This window comes from Cryptomeria japonica, chromosome 11 (assembly GCF_030272615.1).
Source record: "Cryptomeria japonica chromosome 11, Sugi_1.0, whole genome shotgun sequence".
Classification (NCBI taxonomy): Eukaryota; Viridiplantae; Streptophyta; class Pinopsida; order Cupressales; family Cupressaceae; genus Cryptomeria; species Cryptomeria japonica.
The window spans coordinates 12,207,178-12,226,501 of NC_081415.1; the positions used below are offsets into that span (position 1 = coordinate 12,207,178).

Sequence of the window (19,324 nt, forward strand, 5' to 3'; positions counted from 1 at the left end):
TCTTTAATTCATGCTTTTCATAGTGGTGGACACATTCTTCTCCCGAATTGCGAGTAAAGTAATTGGTATTCTCTTTATATCTTTCCTTTTCCAAGTGGCCGACATATTCTCTTTAATTCTTGCTTTTCATAGTGGTGGACAAATTCTTCTCCCGAATTGCGAGTAAACAACGGGAAGATGCCTTTCACACTACGAACTTGGTGATATATATGAAATCGTTGTAGGCACTATTATTCAAATTCAGCAGCTAAGCATTTGAATTTTGAATTGCATTCAGCTATTGTATTTCATATCAGTTTTCTCAATTCCAAGAAAACAAAGACGTGAAGATGGTGTCTATACTTGCAGAGGCTATTGTTGGAAAACTTTGTGAGATGGCCATTAAACAAGCTGCTCATGAGTTGAGCATAGTGTGGAACTTCACTGAAGATTTTGAGTGGCTGAAGAACCAAATAGTGCAAATCAATTTTTTTCTAAGTGAAGCGGATGAGAAGAACACTAGACAAAAGGAGTCTCTGAAAACATGGCTTCAAAGAGTTCGCGACGTTGCCTGGGAGGCAGAGGACATACTTCAAATATGTGCTGTGGATTCTATGGATGCCACTAATACTCAGTCATGCACTTTGATCTGTAAGCAATTGAATCTTCGCCATAAAATGAGCAGAAGAATTCAAAAGGTCAAAGCCCGAATGAGCTCTGTTATTGCAGATGGAAACCAGTTGAATATAGGTCATACTGTGGTGTCTCACATAGAAGCAGCAGAATCATCAAGTAGCTCCCAGAGACGACAGTTTAAGAGACTAAGTCTCCTGCCCAGCGATTCAAAACCAGTGGGGATACAGTCCAAGATTGAAAGCATGGTGAATTTTCTAGAAAACCCCGAGCTTCATGTCATTGCAGTGGTTGGAATGGGGGGGATGGGTAAAACCTATCTTCTTCAGCATTTCTACGACGCGGAAAAGGGAAGGTATGAGAAATCTGCATGGCTTTCAGTTTCTCAGTTCTATTCTTTTTCCAAGCTGCTCAGTGACTTAGCCTTTGAATTAGATGAGAATTTAAGTCGGAAAATCAAGGAGAGTGGAGTAAGTGAAGAGGTAGCAGGAGAGGAGATTCAGAGATTTATCCAAGGGAAGAGGTGCCTTATTGTTTTAGATGATGTTTGGAGGGCTACTAGAGAAGGCGATTTGCTAACTAGACTTGGTATCCGAACTGGAGCTGACAGTCAATGCAAAATTTGTTGATAAGTGATCTGCTCTAGCATGCAGTTTCATGCAACTCCAGTTTGGACATGAAGCTATCCATTAATCACCATGCATAAGCTATTTTTAGTTAATAGTTTTTTTGTTTATTCATGCAAATAAAGCATGTACTCCAGCATGCATGAATCCTTAGGACTATTTTTAGTTTTGCTTTTTGCATGAGTTTGTTTTTAGTAAATAAAGCATGTTGTGCATGCACTTATTGTATTCTTAATTTAGGGAGTAGTTTGATTTTTTTAGTTTGAGAGCCTTAGTAGCTTTCCATGTAAAGCTAGGAATATATTTAGAACTGCAGTTATTATTTATTCTTCTAGACTGCAAATTCTTTATATATACTGTCTCTATGTAATTTTTTAATTAAGCTTCAATAAAGATATTAGTGTTTTTCTTCTTTTTGCTGTTATTGTTTGCTAATCAGTTGGTTCAGAGAGGATAGGTCAGGTTCAAAATTCTACAAGTGGTATCAGAGCAGGTAAAATTGTTTTGCGTTAAAGTTTTATTGTTGGAATTTCGCCAAAGTTAATCATGTCGAATTCTAACCATATGCCCGTTCCAGAATTTGATGGGAATGATTATGATTATTGGTGCATTAAGATGCTGACCTTTTTGATTGGAAAAGATTTGTGGGAGATTATTGAATCAGGTTATGAAGAGTCAACTGATTGGAATGCCCTTACAGCCAATGAAAGAACAGCAAGAAAGGAAGCAAGGAAAAAGAATGCTCAAGCTTTGTTTCACATTCATATAGCTCTTGATAAGAGCTTATTTCCAAGAATATCAGGAGCAACAACTGCCAAAGATGCCTGGAAGACTCTACAAGAAGCTTACCAGGGTAGTGATCAAGTTAAAGTGGTCAAGCTTCAGACATTGAAGCGAGAGTTTAAGAATTTGAAGATGCAAGAAGCTGAAAGTATAAGTGATTATTGTGTCAGAGTCAAAGATGTAGTCAATAAAATGGCTACACTTGGAGAAATTGTAAGCAATGAAGTTTTGATTAAAAAGGTGTTGAGATCTTTGACACCCAGATGGAATCATGTAGCAATAATCATAGAAGAAAGCAAGGATTTGACAAAACTACAGTTTGATCAACTGGGTGGATCCCTGATGTCTCATGAAGAAAGATTCAAAGATTCTTTTGAAGGTGTAGAGAAAGCATTTTCCTCTAAATTGCTAATCATAAAAGATGAAGATACAAGCAGCAGTAGTGCCAAAATCAATCAAGGCCAAGGTAAAGGGCAAAGCCAAAATTCTTCAAGAGGTAGAGGAAGAGGTGGCTCAAGAGGAAGTGGTGGTTTCAAAGGAAGAGGTAGAGGCAGATTTGATAAGAGAAATGTTCAATGTTACCATTGTAATAGGTATGGCCACTTTGAAAGAGAATGCAGATTGAAAGAAGGTAAAAGAGCTAACTATGCTCAAGAAAGTAGTGACAATCCTCCTGATCACTTATTCTTATCTTATGCCAAGGGTGAAAATACTAGTAAAGATGTTTGGTACCTAGATTCTGGATGCTCTAACCATATGACAGGGAATGAGAAGTTGTTCTCAACAAAGGATGGAAGTTTCAAATCCAAGATCCAGCTTGGTGATGATAAATCATTGGAGGTTGCTGCCAAAGGAGCTATGGAGGTCCAAACAAAAGAAGGTATAAAGAGTATTCATGATATTTATTATACTCCACAATTGAAGCACAATTTGTTAAGTGTTGGGTAGCTATGTGAGAAAAATTATAAAGTAGTCTTTGAGAATAAGACTTGTACTATCTATGATAAGAATAAGGATAATAGGGTGATCACTATTGTTCCTATGACAAGAAATTGGATGTTCCCCTTGAGGTTTGGTGAACATAACAACAGTTTGGCAAATATGGCTTATGAGGATTCAAGTTGGTTATGGCATCTCAGGTATGGGCATTTAAATTTTCATAGTTTGAAGTTTCTAACCTCACATGCATTAGTTTCTGGTTTGCCCAAGGTTGAGGAACACAAGGAGGTTTGTGAAGGTTGTGCTAAAGGAAAGCATGCAAGAGAAAGGTTTCCAAAGGGCAATGCATGGAGGGCTCATCACCCATTTCAACTTGTTCATTTAGATATATGTGGTCCTATGCAGACTAAGAGTTTGGGTAAGTCATCATATTTCATCACTTTTATTGATGATTACTCACGGAATTGTTGGGTATATTTTTTGAAGGCCAAAGAAGAAGGCCTTGGATACATTCAAGAAGTTTAAAGCCCTTGTGGAAAATGAGAAAGGGTGCAAGATCAAATGTTTAAGGACTGATCGTGGAGGAGAATTTTGCTCAAAGGCTTTCCAAAATTATTGTGATTTTAATGGCATCAAGAGGCAACTTACTACTACATACACACCTCAACAGAATGGAGTAGCTGAAAGGAAGAATCGTACTGTGGTTGAAATGACAAGGTGCATGTTACAAACCAAGGGATTGAGCAATTCTTATTGGGGAGATGGAGTTGTTACAACGGTGTACATCCTCAACCGTAGCCCCACTAGTACACTAGAAAAGATGACTCCTTATGAAGCTTGGTATGGTAAAAGGCCTAATGTTAATCATTTCAAAGTTTTTGGTTGTTTGGCTTATGTGCATACACCGGATTAGAATAGACAGAAGTTAGATGCAAAGAGTGAGTCATGTATTTTTATTGGGTATAGTGAGAAAAGCAAGGCTTATAGATTGTATAATCCCCTCACTAACAAGCCTATTGTCTCAAGAGATGTGATTTTTGATGAAGGGGGAGTTTATGGTCATAAAAAAGGTCATGTTGAGAAGCCAAAATCTATTTTGAATGATGATATAATTGCTGATATTGATCATGAGTAGCCATCTAATGTTTCTATATCTAGTGGTTTAACTCCACCAAGCAATCCTTCATCAAGTATTTTAGTACCAAGTTCAAGTCCATCTTCTTCTCCAAGTTCTACAAGGAAAGTAAGGAGATTGAGTGATATCTACCAGAGGAGTGGAAATCAAGTACATGAAGAAAACCCAATAGGTGAGACAGTAAATTTTGCTTTATTAGCCAAGGCTGATTTTGAACCATCATGTTTTGAAGATGCATGTACTAATGAAGTTTGGGTGAAAGCCATGGAAGAAGAGATGGATTCCATTCACAGGAATGACACTTGGGAGTTAACAGAACTTCCACATGACAAAAAAAGGATTGGCACCAAATGGGTCTACAAGACCAAATTTAACAGTGATGGGAGTGTTGAAAGACACAAGGCAAGATTAGTTGCTAAAGGCTTCACACAAAAGTATGGAATTGATTATGAAGAGACATTTGCACCAGTAGCAAGACAAGAGACCATACGAATGCTGATTTCATTAGCAGCTCAGAAGAAGTGGAGCATACATCATATGGACGTGAAAAATGCCTTCTTGAATGGGTACTTAGAAGAGGAAGTATATGTGGAGCAGCCACAAGGTTTTGAAGTGGAAGGAAAAGATAATTATGTCTACAAGTTGAAGAAGGCTTTGTATGGCCTCAAGCAAGCACCAAGAGCGTGGTATGCCAGGATTGATGGATACTTTCAAGAGAATGGCTTCCAGAGAAGTAAGAGTGATCCTACCCTATACTACAAACAAGAAGGTACTGATATTCTCATCATAAGTTTGTATGTTGATGATCTTTTGTATATGGGTAGTAGTTCTAAGATGAAAGATGAATTCAAAGCTGCTATGATGAAAGAATTTGAGATGAAAGATCTTGGTCTAATGAAATATTTTCTAGGAATGGAGGTTTATCAAAGTAAGGATGAAATTTTCATTTGTCAAACAAAGTATGCACAGGATATGCTGAAGAAATTTAATATGACTGATTGTAACCCTGCCTCCACTCCAAGTGCTCATGGAGATTTGTTATGTAGAGATGATGGTGCTGATTTAGTTGATGAGACAACTTACAGAAGTATTGTGGGGAGCTTGATGTTTCTAACCCACACGAGGCTAGATATTGCTTATTCAGTTTCACTTGTTTCAAGGTATATGACAAATCCATCTGAAATACATATGAAGGAAGCCAAGAGGATTTTGAGGTATGTGAAAGGGAATTCAAGTTTTGGTATTCATTACTACTCTTCTGAAAAGTTCAATCTTGTAGGCTTTAGTGATTCAGATTGGGGAGGTAGTATGGATGACCATAAATCTACATCTGGAAATTGTTTTTCTTTTGGTCCTAGTTTGATTACCTGGAACTCGAAAAAACAAAGTATTGTTGCCCTCTCATCTACAGAAGCAGAGTATGTTGCAATTACCTCAATAGGTACACAAGCCCTTTGGCTCAGAAAAGTTTTGGAAGAAATTGGAGAAAAACAAATTCAGCCTACAGTAATTTATTGTGACAATGTGAGTGCCATCAAGTTAGCTAAGAATCCGGTTCATCACAGCAGAACAAAGAATTTTGATTTGAAATATCACTTCATACGAGATTTGGTGCAAAAGAAGGATGTCGAATTGAAGCACATCAACACCCAGGATCAACTAGCAGATATATTCACCAAAGCGGTTGCGAAAGCTCAGTTTATAGCACTACGAGATAAGATTGTCAGCCCTCTCAACATCAAGGGGGAGTATGTTGATAAGTGATGCTGCTCTAGCATGCAGCTCCATGCAACTCCAGTTTGGACATGAAGCTATCCATTCATCACCATGCATAAGCTATTTTTAGTTAATAGTTTTTTTGTTTATTCATGCAAATAAAGCATGTACTCCAGCATGCATGAATCCTTAGGACTATTTTTAGTTTTGCTTTTTGCATGAGTTTGTTTTTAGTAAATAAAGCATGTTGTGCATGCACTTATTGTATTCTTAATTTAAGGAGTAGTTTGCTTTTTTAAGTTTGAGAGCCTTAGTAGCTTTCCATGCAAAGCTAGGAATATATTTAGAACTGCAGTTATTATTTATTCTTCTAGACTGCAAATTCTTTATATATACAGTCTCTATGTAATTTTTTAATTAAGCTTCAATAAAGATATTAGTGTTTTTCTTCTTTTTGCTGTTATTGTTTGCTAATCAGTTGGTTCAGAGAGGATAGGTCAGGTTCAAAATTCTACAAAATTTTGGTTACCACAAGAAGTAGAGAGGTCGCAGTAAATCTCAATGCTCAGATTTATGAGATAGATCACTTGACAGATGAAGAGTGTTGGAGGCTGTTTTGTGCTCATGCATTTCCTAGGACTGAGGGAAATAGTGTGCCACAGCACCTGGAGAAGGTCGCTCGTGACATAGAGAAGGAATGTGGGAAATTGCCACTTGCAATCAAAACCACAGCAGCATCTCTGGCGAACAGTACACTACCAAGGGACTGGCACTCCAAGCTTAACAAGCTGAAAAGGGTAAGCACTCCAAGCGATCCTGTCTTGGATATTCTCAAGTTGAGTTATGACACACTGCCTGCACATTTAAAGGCTTGTTTTGCTTATTTTTCCTTCTTTCCTGAGGATGAGCAAATAGAGTGCGAGTATCTCATGTATCTATGGAATGGAGAAGGATTCATTCCGGGAGGAGAGAACCCGTGGGAATGTTTAGACCTGCTTGCCAATGTCTGTCTGGTTCAAGTGTGGGAAGATAAATGGAGTCTGAAAAAGTATTGTCAACTTCACGATTTACTGCTTGATTTGGCAATATTTATATGTAGAGAAAATAAATGTGCATTTGGTGTAGATGATGCCTTCCCCGAATTGAAATCAGAGAATACAGGTGGTGGTCGGTGGTGTCGCCTATTTTTGGCGAAGAAAGATATTGATGAGCATGCCATTTCAAAGAGGCCGTCAGTTTCTCTCTCGCTTGTCCGCACACTGTCGCTGTCCTCCAATACAAAAATTGGAGGAAGGATTCCGGCAATGTTGTTTAGCGGTATGAGAGTTCTTCGGGTTCTGGATTTGAGCCACACAAATATCTCCACATTGCCTGCTTGCATTGGAAAGATGAAAATTTTAAAAGTGTTGAATTTAAGAAATACAAAGATTAAGAAGTTACCGGAGTGTGTGAGACGTCTTAAGAGTCTCTCTTATCTTGATGTCTCTCATTGCGGTGAATTAGAGCAGCGTCAGCCACCCAAATGGATAAGTCAACTGAGATGTCTTGAGCATTTGGAAGGCCTATTTGAGCGAATGCCGAAGGTAATATCAAAGCTGGAAGTTTTGCGGACACTGCGAACATCATCATCCGGTTTCTACTTGTCCTTGTCCATGGAAAACGACGGTGTGTTAAGGTTAGAGGATATTGGCAAGATGAGTAGGCTTGAGGAAATAGCGTTCAAAGTTGAGCATGAATCACAGTTGAAGAGGATGGCAGAAGGGATCCTTGAACCGCTGGTGGAGATGCGTCGGCTGTATGTCACAAATGCAACCCGTGGAATGCAAGATGCATCAGAATCGGATCTTCCGCAGTTTCCGGAGAGAATGAGTGTAATGAGAGATCTGGAACATCTTGAACTATGGAAGTTTGGAGTCCCAAGTTGGCTATGTAGTTTGGAAAATCTCAGGTCCCTCTCTTTAAACTATTGTGTTTGCAGTAATTACCCGGAATTACAAGCAATGCCCAATCTAGTACTTTTACAGTTGGTGAACAACAAGAGGTGCAAAAATTTGCCAAAGGCATTTGGCAAGTCGGGAGGGTTTCCACTCCTCCGCTTCGTTTTGATAGATAGTTTTCCTGAATTGGAGGAGTTTCCGGAAATGGAGGATGGAGCAATGGTATCTCTTGAGAAGTTGACTTTAGGCTATTGTACCAACTTGAATAAAATTGGAGAGGGATTGGAGCGACTGAAAAGACTCGAAGAGATCAAGATTGAGTTTTCAGGGACAAATGAATTAAAGGAGACCTTGATGGAAGGTGGAATATATTGGAAAAAAATCAAAGCCATCAATTCTCATATAAATATTAACGTGAAATGATGTGGAATGCCTCCGATATAGGTGAGGATAACATGAATGTAATGGAATGTAAAAGATTTTTCATTGGAATGGAACATACATTTTTTTTTTGGTTTATTTTAATATGTGATGGATACATTTTTCAGCTTTCCTTCTCAAAAGTATCTAGCACAATTTGTACACATATTTGAAGTTTTGGTTAGCTTAAAATGGAAGAGGTCCGAACCTTACATAACCACGACATAGGTGCACAAATGGGATGAACTCACAAATAGTAAGTGTTGAATATTCTGGACAACTAAGAGGGGAGTTGAATCAGTTATCAATTAAAATCTTTTACTTGTTCTGCATAAATAAATCCAATAAATTATTTTTTGATTACTTAACCTTAAATAGATATAAGCATGAAAGAGCTCCTACTCATGTTGATTGTTAACATTGTTGAAGTTAATGGGGAAAGATGGCACTATTGTGCCAATGTTGTTTTATGCAAAATACAAACTATATATTTATGACTGTGAAGGATATGTTTTTCTTACATTTCATATATTGTAGATCAATTTTAAATTTCATCTGTATATTAGGGAAAACCAACAATGTTGTTTTGCAACACCAAGGATGATCATGGAAGACCTAGAACAAAATCTTTGAGTGATCTCCTTACAAAACAGAAAATGGCTTGTAGAAAGTTATAAGCATTTGGTATTTCATTATTGATTATGTCATTGGTCAATATCTTACAACTTTAGCCAAATTGAAGAGATCATATTTTTCACATTTTTTTTCTTATACTTTAGATTAAACAAATAGTATTAAGGAATTCCTTTAAATTTCAAAGTAGGTCAATAAACTATTTAATTAATAAATAGAATTTATGGGTAAATTTTTAATCAGTATCTTATACCTATTAATCTAGGATTCAATTAAAGTGATTCATTTGTAATAACCAATTTTGTTTAGTATCATTTTTGTTTGTTTGTTTTGAATTAATGTTTTGAATTAACATTGTTAGACTTTTTGTACCATCTTTATTGATCAAGCAACTTATTTCCAATTTAGAAGAGATGATTTGATAACCTTACCAAACTATAGCAAGTGTAGTACCTCTATACCAAAAAAGTACAATATCGCATTATATAGTACATTATCTCACTTAACAAGGCAGTATTTTCTAGAAATCAAAGGCACCATAATTCAAATATTAAAGTAGAAATATTTCATCCACGCAACTTGGATGAGATTTTTGACCTCTAATTAATTGAGCGTATACTTGTAAATTAGTCCACAAACAATAATATGATAGCCAATGCATACCTATCAAATATTAATTCAACAATAACATTAATGTATGAACCCACCCGATCCTCATAGGGAAAAGTATGTGTACATCACATTTATACACATAGATAGATCATGATTACAATCATAAACACAATGTGACTAACTTCTGCATACATCATTTATGGGTAAAAGTTTGAAATTTTCACACTTTCAGTCAATGAAATGGTTCTAGACAAAAAAAGTTGTCCAAAACTACTTGGCACTTTAATGGTATTCATTCTGTGAGGCCTTGGTGGAAATATTGGTGATGGTTTCCCAACACCTCTTTTTGTAAATACAAACACAAGATTGGATACCATTGGCCTATGCCTCATCTGCCTATGGTCCCCATTTTTAATCTCAAGTGGCATTTACAGTCTTCACAAAGCACATCGAGTTGCAGATTTCTTACCCTCCGGTCTGCTATTACTGAGCCTAAAGTGGCTCATTTTTTCTTGGTGTATTCTTTTCCAAGGCTTGCCCTTGGTTTCTTGTCTTAGGCATCTAGGGGTGCTAGACCCTCATTGTCCCTTTTGTGAGTTGCTTGAGACCTTGATGCATCTCTTCTAGTTCTGCAGAAGAGCTCAACAATTGTGGACCCAGATACATGATTTTTTTCAGCCTTTTCGACCTAAGCCTTTTCTTTGGCATATGGTTTTGTTGGGAGATTCCCCTCATCTCTCTTTCACAATTATGGCATGCTTTCAGGATGGAAATCCTCTTTAGCTCATGGAAAGATAGAAATGTTGTTTTATTTTCTCACAACTCGCTTGATATTCATGTTTGTTTGTATGCTAAAGCTTGTATATGCAATAATGTGATGTTACAGGTTTAGATGCAAGCTAATAAAGTGGGTCTTCAAGTGTCCCACTTGTAAGTGCTTCTAGATCATTGGGTAATTCCCCTTGTACAGTTTCTAGGATTCCATTGGATCCCTTTGCCTCTAGCGACTGTTCTCTGACCCGTCACCATTGGCGAGGTCACAACTCTTCCATCAGAGCCTCCCACACACCTCGCTCTCAGGCTCCTTGCTGCTACTCTGGTAGAGGGATAGACTTTTTAAATTTATGCTCTGCCTCTCCACCTTGGGATGGCTCTTCCTTTCAGTGGTCTATAGGTGATGGTTCTTATTCATCTCTTGGTTGTTCTATTTGGCCATATACTGATTGGCTTGGTTCTTCTAAAGGTTTTCCTAGGCTTTCTCTCACAATTACTTCGGTGAGAGAAGATAAAGATGAAAATGAAGAGGATTCTTAGGATGGCTGGTCTCTTTCAAACGCCCCCCCAACCCCGCTAATGTATGGGATAAAAAATATACATGGATTCGCCTCCTCCTTTTGTTGCTACTACTTTAGCTACTTAGGCTTTTTTGGATGTTTCTAGATGTCTAGACTGGACCCATGTTTCTTGGTTGTTTCTGGGCTATGCCTGTGTGACTCTTAGGGATTCTCTTTCCTCCCACTTTTTTTTGTGAATAGTGTACCATCTTATACTTGTTTGAATGTAGATGCCTATTCATAAAAAATAGAAAAAATTATTGCTTGAAACTGTCGTGTATTGTGAACTGTACCTGTACCTGCAAACACAAAACACTCAATAGATCATTACAAGCATGGTTAATAAATTTAAATCAATGAAAGATAAAACCATAACTAAGCGATCTATTGCCTACTAGTAAATGTGAGTATGAGTTTTTCTCTTAGATCTATTATGCAAATTCCAGTGACTTGACTATGCTTAGATGGAGGATTTAAATGAGGAAGATGCATGATCTAGCAATGATAGAATGATTAAGCTACATGATTTAATGATTGATCTAGAAAATAAGCTAAGATTTAAGATAAGATTGAACATGATAACATTGCTAAAATGATAAACTAGAAGCTAGATGCCTATAGTAACAATGCATAAGATGAAAATGAGATGGGATTAGAATTCAGGACCCTTTGTGCTCCAAAATGGGGTCTATTTATAGGATTCTCAAGGCTAGGGGTAAGGTGGCAGGAATCAATGGTCAAGATTAAGTCTGAAGATATCAATGGTGAAATTGGAGGAGGTTGGCAAAGCGGTTGGATTAAAGGGAACATCTGTCATCTCTATGGTGACAAGTATCAAGAAGCTTCTAGAAGAGGTTGGATGAAAGGGAACACTTGTGACAAGTATCACAAAGCTTCTAGAAGAGGTTAGATGGAAGTGAATATGGGGGTAAGTAGAATGGGTTAGGTTTAGGGATGGTTGGGTTAGGTGGTTAAAAGTTAGGAGAATTTGAATTTAAAAATTCAAATAATACTTAGAAAAGGCTAATTAATTTCAACAACTCATAATTGATTTGTTTTAATTAATTAGAGGATTAGAATAAATGATTTTGATGGGGAAGAATTAATTAATTTGAATTAATTAATCAAAGGGGATTATTAAAATGAACCTATTAAATAAATCCTTAGATTTATTAATAAGTAGACGAAAGTGGGAGATTTAATCGAATTGTTGATGATTTCAGTTAAATTGGGGAGGGTGATTAATTAAATAATTTCTTATTCAATTAATTATCTTCAAACCATTTTTAGGTGTATACAGAAACTATTAAAAATCTATATTTTAAATCTAAAACTTAGGTAATATTGAATTTAAGTACCATACAGTGTTCTGACTAAAACATTTGTAGACAAAAGTGTTCTAGTCAAAACTCTTCTACTTGAAACTATTTGTGACAAATTAATCCCTTTTCGAAGTAAATTAGAAAAAAACAATTTCAACTCCATATTTTTCTAATTTGTGGCACTTTCATGAAATATATGAGAATATTCATTTATAGAGCGTAGAGTATAATTTAAGTATAAGAATTGAGTTTTTAAAAATTTATTGTAACTAGATTATTATAATTAAACATGAAAAAAATTACTAATTAAATTATATAATATAATATATTAAATTTTTGCAATAATATATAGTGCATATATTTATTTAATGATATTAAAAATTTGAACAATAGTTGCCATCTCATTAAGAATGTAAATTTTTGATTAAGTTCAACTTAAAATAATCATTTAAAAATAATATTTGTTAAAATTTTCTTCTTCCATGTACTCGATTTTTAAGTTATTTGTGGGAAAAATTTAGAGAAAAATATATTATTATTATTATTTTACAACATCCTATTGACCTTACTTTTTAAAAAATAATTCAACAATTAAATTTTTTCTTAAATTTATAAAAATCACATTCAACTATTTTTAAAAAAATCATAAACATAAACTACATTAAATTATTTACATTTCATTAGTTTATGCTATTTTAAAATTTGAAACATAAACATCACTTTTAAGTTGTCCAAGTTGAAAGTTGTATTTGTGTTTGTTATTTTCTTTATAAAATGTGGCACAATTATAAACTTTAATCTTTATAAATAACACAACTAAGTTGTGTGTGTGTGTGTGTGTGTGTGTGTGTGTGAGAGAGAGAGAGAGAGAGAGAGAGAGAGAGAGAGAGAGAGAGAGAGAGAGAGAGAGAGAGAGAGAGAGAGAGAGAGAGATTGGCTCACATATATCGCATATATATAATATGAAAATGTTTAACATAACTTGAACAATTGTGTCTAGCTTAAAAAAAGAGAAATGGTTGCAACCTTATTGTAATCAAATTCCCTTTTACTTGGTTCACCAACATGGAAGTCCTTAAGTGCAGCCCAACTAGAAAGAGGAATATTGTTGCATCAAGTACAACATCATGGGTTCCATCATTTTTCTTGATCCATTACTAGTTGTGATGAATAGAAAGAATCTCACATTACTTCTATCATAACTAACAATGACAAATTTTAACACAATTTGAGGTCTTATGGTTTTACCTCATCTATGACTAGTGCTTATACTATCAATCTCCTAGAGTGTGTTAAAAATTAAAACCTTGAGAACTGTACTCATGCAAAAAAACAAACTAGAACCACATGCATTCCTTTTGATACACCAATGCCAATCCTAAACTTTTGAGATAGGTCCATTTTTGGCATCCATTTCCTACATGCTACTAAGGAAACAATGTCTAATCCCAATGTCCATCATCTACATGTCAGTAGTGAAATCTTTCTCAAACCTTATGAAATTAGGTAGCTTTTGAGTTTTATCACTTGCATTCTACTAGTGAAATCTAGAAAACCCCAAGATGTTGAATTCTTATTTTGGCAGAGTGTACTCCTTGGCTCTTGTCATGTTGGGGAAACTATAAGTGTATTTGTAAATAGGTCATAGGATTTACATATTTAGTCACTGCCTTGAGATTAGAAACATAATTTATGCAAGGATAATGAGTATCCTCTACCTATTCCCTCATGCATCCCCTTTCTCAATCCTAGACTTTGTAATTCCAAGAAGACATATAGTCTTCTATAAATATCAATTCAATATTCTAGCACTTAGAAGGTACAAGATATTGATCTAAAACATATTTATTCTAACCTAGTTTACACCTTATTTACTACTTAATTTGGTTACATTAATGCATCAAGGGGTCTATCAGCATATACACATGACACTTTATCTCTTGGAGTCAAAATTATCAACCTTTAACACACTAAATTCACATAATTTGGCTTCTATCTAGTCATATATACAAAAAATATAACCCATGGAGTGATCTCAATTACCATTAACTTCATTCAATTATTAATACTTGAAACATAATATTTATTAGATATAGATCAAAGACATAATAATAATAGAATATATTAATATTAGAGTGACAAATATACTCAAGTCTCCATGACCACTTGTAAAATCAAAATATGTTTTTCGTAAGAGAGAAGAAAGAGCAAAATATTGCTTAATTATGGGCATAATGGATGATGTAGGGACTTCATGAGGTCATAACATTTGACTCAGTTGTCTAATTGGGCTGAAATTTTATGAGGTGTATCATGAGGAGTTGTTTGGATTGTCGATAGAACCTAGTTTGGGTGGACCTCAAGTCGATCAACTTTTCAAGGTCGGAGTCCTTCATCTTGGGCTTCAAAACAAGCTTTTTTTTTTTGGAGTTTTCTAGAAGTTCTTTCTTTAGTTATTTTTTGACTCATCATCTTATTAGTTTATAAAGTTGGCAATTTGTACCAAAATAATATTTTTTATATATCAAGAATATTTCAATATTTTTGGTTTAGATTTGAAAATTACCAAAAACATTCAAAACTCCACACCCCAACTTGAAACTATAAACTACATTAGCGATGAGTTTAGGATTAAAATTCATGGATTTAGGGTCATAAATTGAAAATGAGTTTCAAACATATCCATGTGTAGGATTTTTCATTAACCTAAATGTTCCTACATAAAAAATTTAACAACTTGATGGTTTCTATAGAAATTAGGTTCTTCGTGTTATCATCATCATTCACGAATTCCAAAATTATTACCCTTAACCCATATAAATGTGACAAACCTCTTGTGAGATTTTGTTTGCAATGTTGAATAAGATTTTAGGTTATATCCAAATGATCCCATCTAAAGGATTTATCATACATAAGAAGACTATTTTATACATGGATTTTAAGATGTTGGAATAACTATATATCTCCTTTGTTTATCACACAATTTATTTGTCTTGTTTTATTTGTTTTTAATTGAAGGTAGTGTTTTTCTTAGCATAGAGGTTATTTGCACTTACTTTTTGTTTCAAACTCCTTAATGGTTGTAACCCAAAGAAATAGGCCTCTCTATTTCTTTATTTTTATCAACTTTATCCTAAACTAGAAGGATTCTTAGGTTTCTCATGATACTTGAAGACTCAAAATTTATCTTTCTCTAGATGTAGGCTTGCCTTAAACTTAAACTTCATGGAAGGTATTATTCTCATATTGAACTAAATTGTAATTTCCTTGTTATGATTGTGATTATTACATGCAATGATCAACATATAGACATCTTTGGTGTAATATTCATCTAACCATTAGTTCAGACACTAGTACATTTGGAGCAGTTTTTTGACAAGGATTTCTATTGAGCTATGGGATTTCTTTTGTTTTGTTGGATTAATTTGTTTTTTTTCCAAAATTACCTCGTGTTTGTCAAAATTTTGATGTGTTAAAATTTCACATCGGAATTCAGATGAAAAACTGATGAACATTTCTGATAGGCTATGGCTTTGTTAGATTTTTTTTTTTCAAAGTATACCCCATGTTTGTCAGAATTCGAACTTGTTGAAATTCCACATCAGCATCCTGACGAACACAGATTTTATCTGTTGATCAGCATATGTTGGTCTGATGATTTTCACAGCCTCTTGATTTCTTCTTACTCATCGAGATAACATAAGTCGATGACCTCTCTTCCTAATGATTGGTGCGAGTTATCCCACTAGTCTCATTAGACATCGGGATAGCTTAAAATGTGTTCAGGCAATGGGCGTAATTTCCTCGATGTCTTTTCCCTCGGCGTAACTCCTCCCAATACATTATGTCTCCTCAGCATAAGCTTTGACCCTTTATCGTCGTAACCTTTGCCGATGCATTTTACTTTTGCCAGTGTCTAGCAGAATAAGTCTTACCGATAGCATCATTACCTATCGGCAATACAAGATTTCTCCATTGCCACTAGTGTGTGTTCTATCGATGGACTTCATCGGTGTATTCTATCCTAACCACATGCTTCTACTTGTGTGTTACCATTGGGTTGACTTTTGTCGATAGTGCCGATTTCATATTTATCATCGGAATTCCGACGAACATGTGGTATTTTTAAAAAAAAATTAATCACGTGTCGTCATTATACACAGGCTCAGGGTGCAAAAATTGGGACGAAGCAAGCACAATTGCTGCATATAGATGATCAATGGCAACTGTACAAGAGGTTGGTCCTTTCGTTCTTGTCATCATGATTTTTTTGCAAGATCCTTTTCTTTCCTTGCATTCTCTTGTTCACTTTGTTTAATGGTATCTGCTTTGGCAAAATATGGATCCTCAACCTCCTTAACCTCTTCATTCTGCTGCTGCCAATTAAAAAGACAAGTTGTTGGGCATACCAATCTCCCCAATTATGATTCACTATTTGTCATCAAAATCTTTAGGTCTTAAAAATATTTAAATCATCTGATATTGATCTATCACAAGGAAATCCATACATCTGACAAATTGGATTTACTATTCATTCCTCAAATTTGATAAAATTTGATCTTGTGTAATGCGAATCCCAAACAAAAGTCCATAATTGAATAGGTTGCTCCTCCCCTTGTCTGTTTCTAATGTTAAGCCTCAATTCCTTGGGCCACATACCCCTAAAACGTCCATAAAATAAGATTAAATGCATCAATAATGAGTAAAACTTAAAATTAGGGAAATTATTAGGGCACAATTGTTCTAGATAGATGCTTGGCAACAACTGTACAAGAGGTTGGTCCTTTTATTCTTCTCATCAAGATTTTTGTGCAAGTTCCTTTTCTTTCCTTTAATTCTCTTGTTCACTTTGTTCCTTTTCTTTCCTTTAATTCTCTTGTTCACTTTGTTTAATGGTATTCGCTTTGGCAAAATATGGATCCTCAACCTCCTTAACCTCTCCATTCTGTGACTACTAGTTATAAAGACAAGTCACTTCATAGCTTCTAGAGGGGTCAAAAATTCTCCGTGACTATAAACTCTTCTATCCCTCAAAATATCCCTTTGTATGGAAGCATATTTTTATAAGATTATTTATGACCCTATGGGTAGTTACTTATACAATTTTCCCCACTAAAAGGGTCTCTTCATTTTCTCCAGTTAGCAGATAAAATTCCTCATTTTAGGATGGCTCTTTATATAGTATTCACCAGTCCTTAAATCCATGTACCAATTCAATCTTGATGTCAGCAAGAGTTTCTCGCTTTTTATTGTATATTCGTTGTTCCATAGTTCTAGCATATTCTAAAATATCAAGGGCCTTTAACACATGGGGATATTTTTTGACATGTTCAATTGCTATTTCTTGTGTTTCCTCATCCATATCATCTAGATGTTGTCCTGCATCTTCACAGTATACATCCTCAACCATTTTTTTGGCTAGTTCATATGACTCTGGATGAATTCTAGTATCATCCAATGGATCCATAACATGGTTCCTAGAAGCTGCTTGCCTAGTCCCTCTAACCCTTAAAAAACTAGTAGCATTTATTAAGAGAAGTCGCTTCATAGCTTCTAGAGGGGTCAATAATTCTCTATGACTGTAAACCCTTCTAGCCCTCAAAATAACCCTTTGTATGGAAGCAACTTTTATATGATTATTTAGACTCTACGGGCAGTTGCTTGTACAATTTTCCCTAATAAAAGGGTCCCTTCATTTTCTCCAGTTAGTAGATAAAATTCCTCATCCTAGGATGGCTCTTTATATGGTGTTTACCAATCCTTAAACCCATGCACCAATTCAGTCTTTATGTCAGCAAGAGTTTCCCACTTTTTATTGGATGTCTATTGTTCCACACTTCTAGCATATTCATCAATATCTAGGGCATTTTGTTATGGGTGAATATAAATTTGGGTATTGTATATAAATTTAAAAGAAAGTAGAATCTAATCAAACACTATATTTCATTTGATGTTATCAAGAATTTTGACTAGTTTTCTTCATAATGTGTATCTTGTATAGTTTATCTTAATATTGTCTTTCTTGTATCTTGTAGCAGTTTTGGAAGAATTTTCATAACTTTCATTTAAACTGTTGGATCTTTCTATAAATTAGAGGATAAGTTTGAAACAATGATATCAATAGATTGACCAGAGTAGTTGTCTTCATTACAAGGTAAGGGCAGCCTTTGTCATGTTTGTCTTCCTTAAAGTATGGTTGGTGTCTATTAAGTTGTTGTCTTCTAAGGGTTTTTTGAAGATTGAGAAGAGAATTTTGGTGGGTATTAATCCCATTATTGTCAAGTATACCTAATTAGAACTGAATATTTCCAAGGTTTATGTGCATTAGAGGTCAAATGATTCCTGAGATTGTCACTTCAATTAAATAATTACTAAAACATTTGAATTGCTTGCTTGTAAATGAATGCTTTAAATACAAGGTTACTTTATTATAAGTATGATTTCTTAATTGAGATTACTCTAAAAATACCTGATTAAATTATCTTCAAACAATAGTAGACCAGTGCCTTCACCCCTGATATAATGTTGTAGTTAGTCTTACTGAATTTAACTTTTCTTTGAAAGACCAATGAGACAGAATGAAGCTTGACATCCAATCCTTCAAACTGATAATCAACCTAAAACTTAACCCAAACTATAATAACATAGGATAGCACATTAAAACAATCTAAATGAATAGATTTATCATAGGGAACTAATCAAACAATCAAAAAGATAAATGCCATCAGAGATGAAAAACACTTGATCTTTGTATTGAAATAAACATAAGATAATCAACTGATTACATATAGCACAATGTCTTTTCACCAATTTGGCATTTCCATAATATAACCCTAGAGACAGTCTTACTAAAATTTCTCTTTAAAACAAGACCATCACTTCAAAGGCATCTACATGAATTATTCAAACTGATAATTCAAACTAAAACTGATATTCAAATTGAAAGCTAATTCAAATTATAATAACATGAGATAGCACATTGAAACAATCTAACTAAATAAATTTATCATAGAGAACTAATCAAACAATTGAAAAGATAGATACCATAAAAGATGTAGAACATGTGATCTTTATATTGAAATAAGCATAAGATAATCAACTAGCTTGAATACAACATAATGTCATTTGCCAGTTTTGGCATTTCTAGAAAAAAAACTTCCAAAGGACTTGCATAAAATACGTCTTAAACAAAATGATCATGAATGTCTTCTCATCAAAAGGATCCCCTATAAATAGATGAGGATTCAATTCCAAA

General features: G+C 34.8%; 1 protein-coding gene across 1 annotated transcript; it reads left to right on the top strand.

Annotated features, from left to right (window-relative positions):
• The first annotated feature begins 257 nt into the window (after window positions 1-257).
• LOC131049474 (disease resistance RPP13-like protein 4) lies at window positions 258-8,193 on the top strand. Its single transcript, XM_059214317.1, has 2 exons — window positions 258-1,239; window positions 6,313-8,193. The coding sequence occupies exons 1-2, from the start codon at window positions 330-332 to the stop codon at window positions 8,169-8,171; spliced, it is 2,769 nt and encodes a 922-aa protein (XP_059070300.1). The 5' UTR covers window positions 258-329; the 3' UTR covers window positions 8,172-8,193.
• The last annotated feature ends 11,131 nt before the right edge of the window (window positions 8,194-19,324 follow it).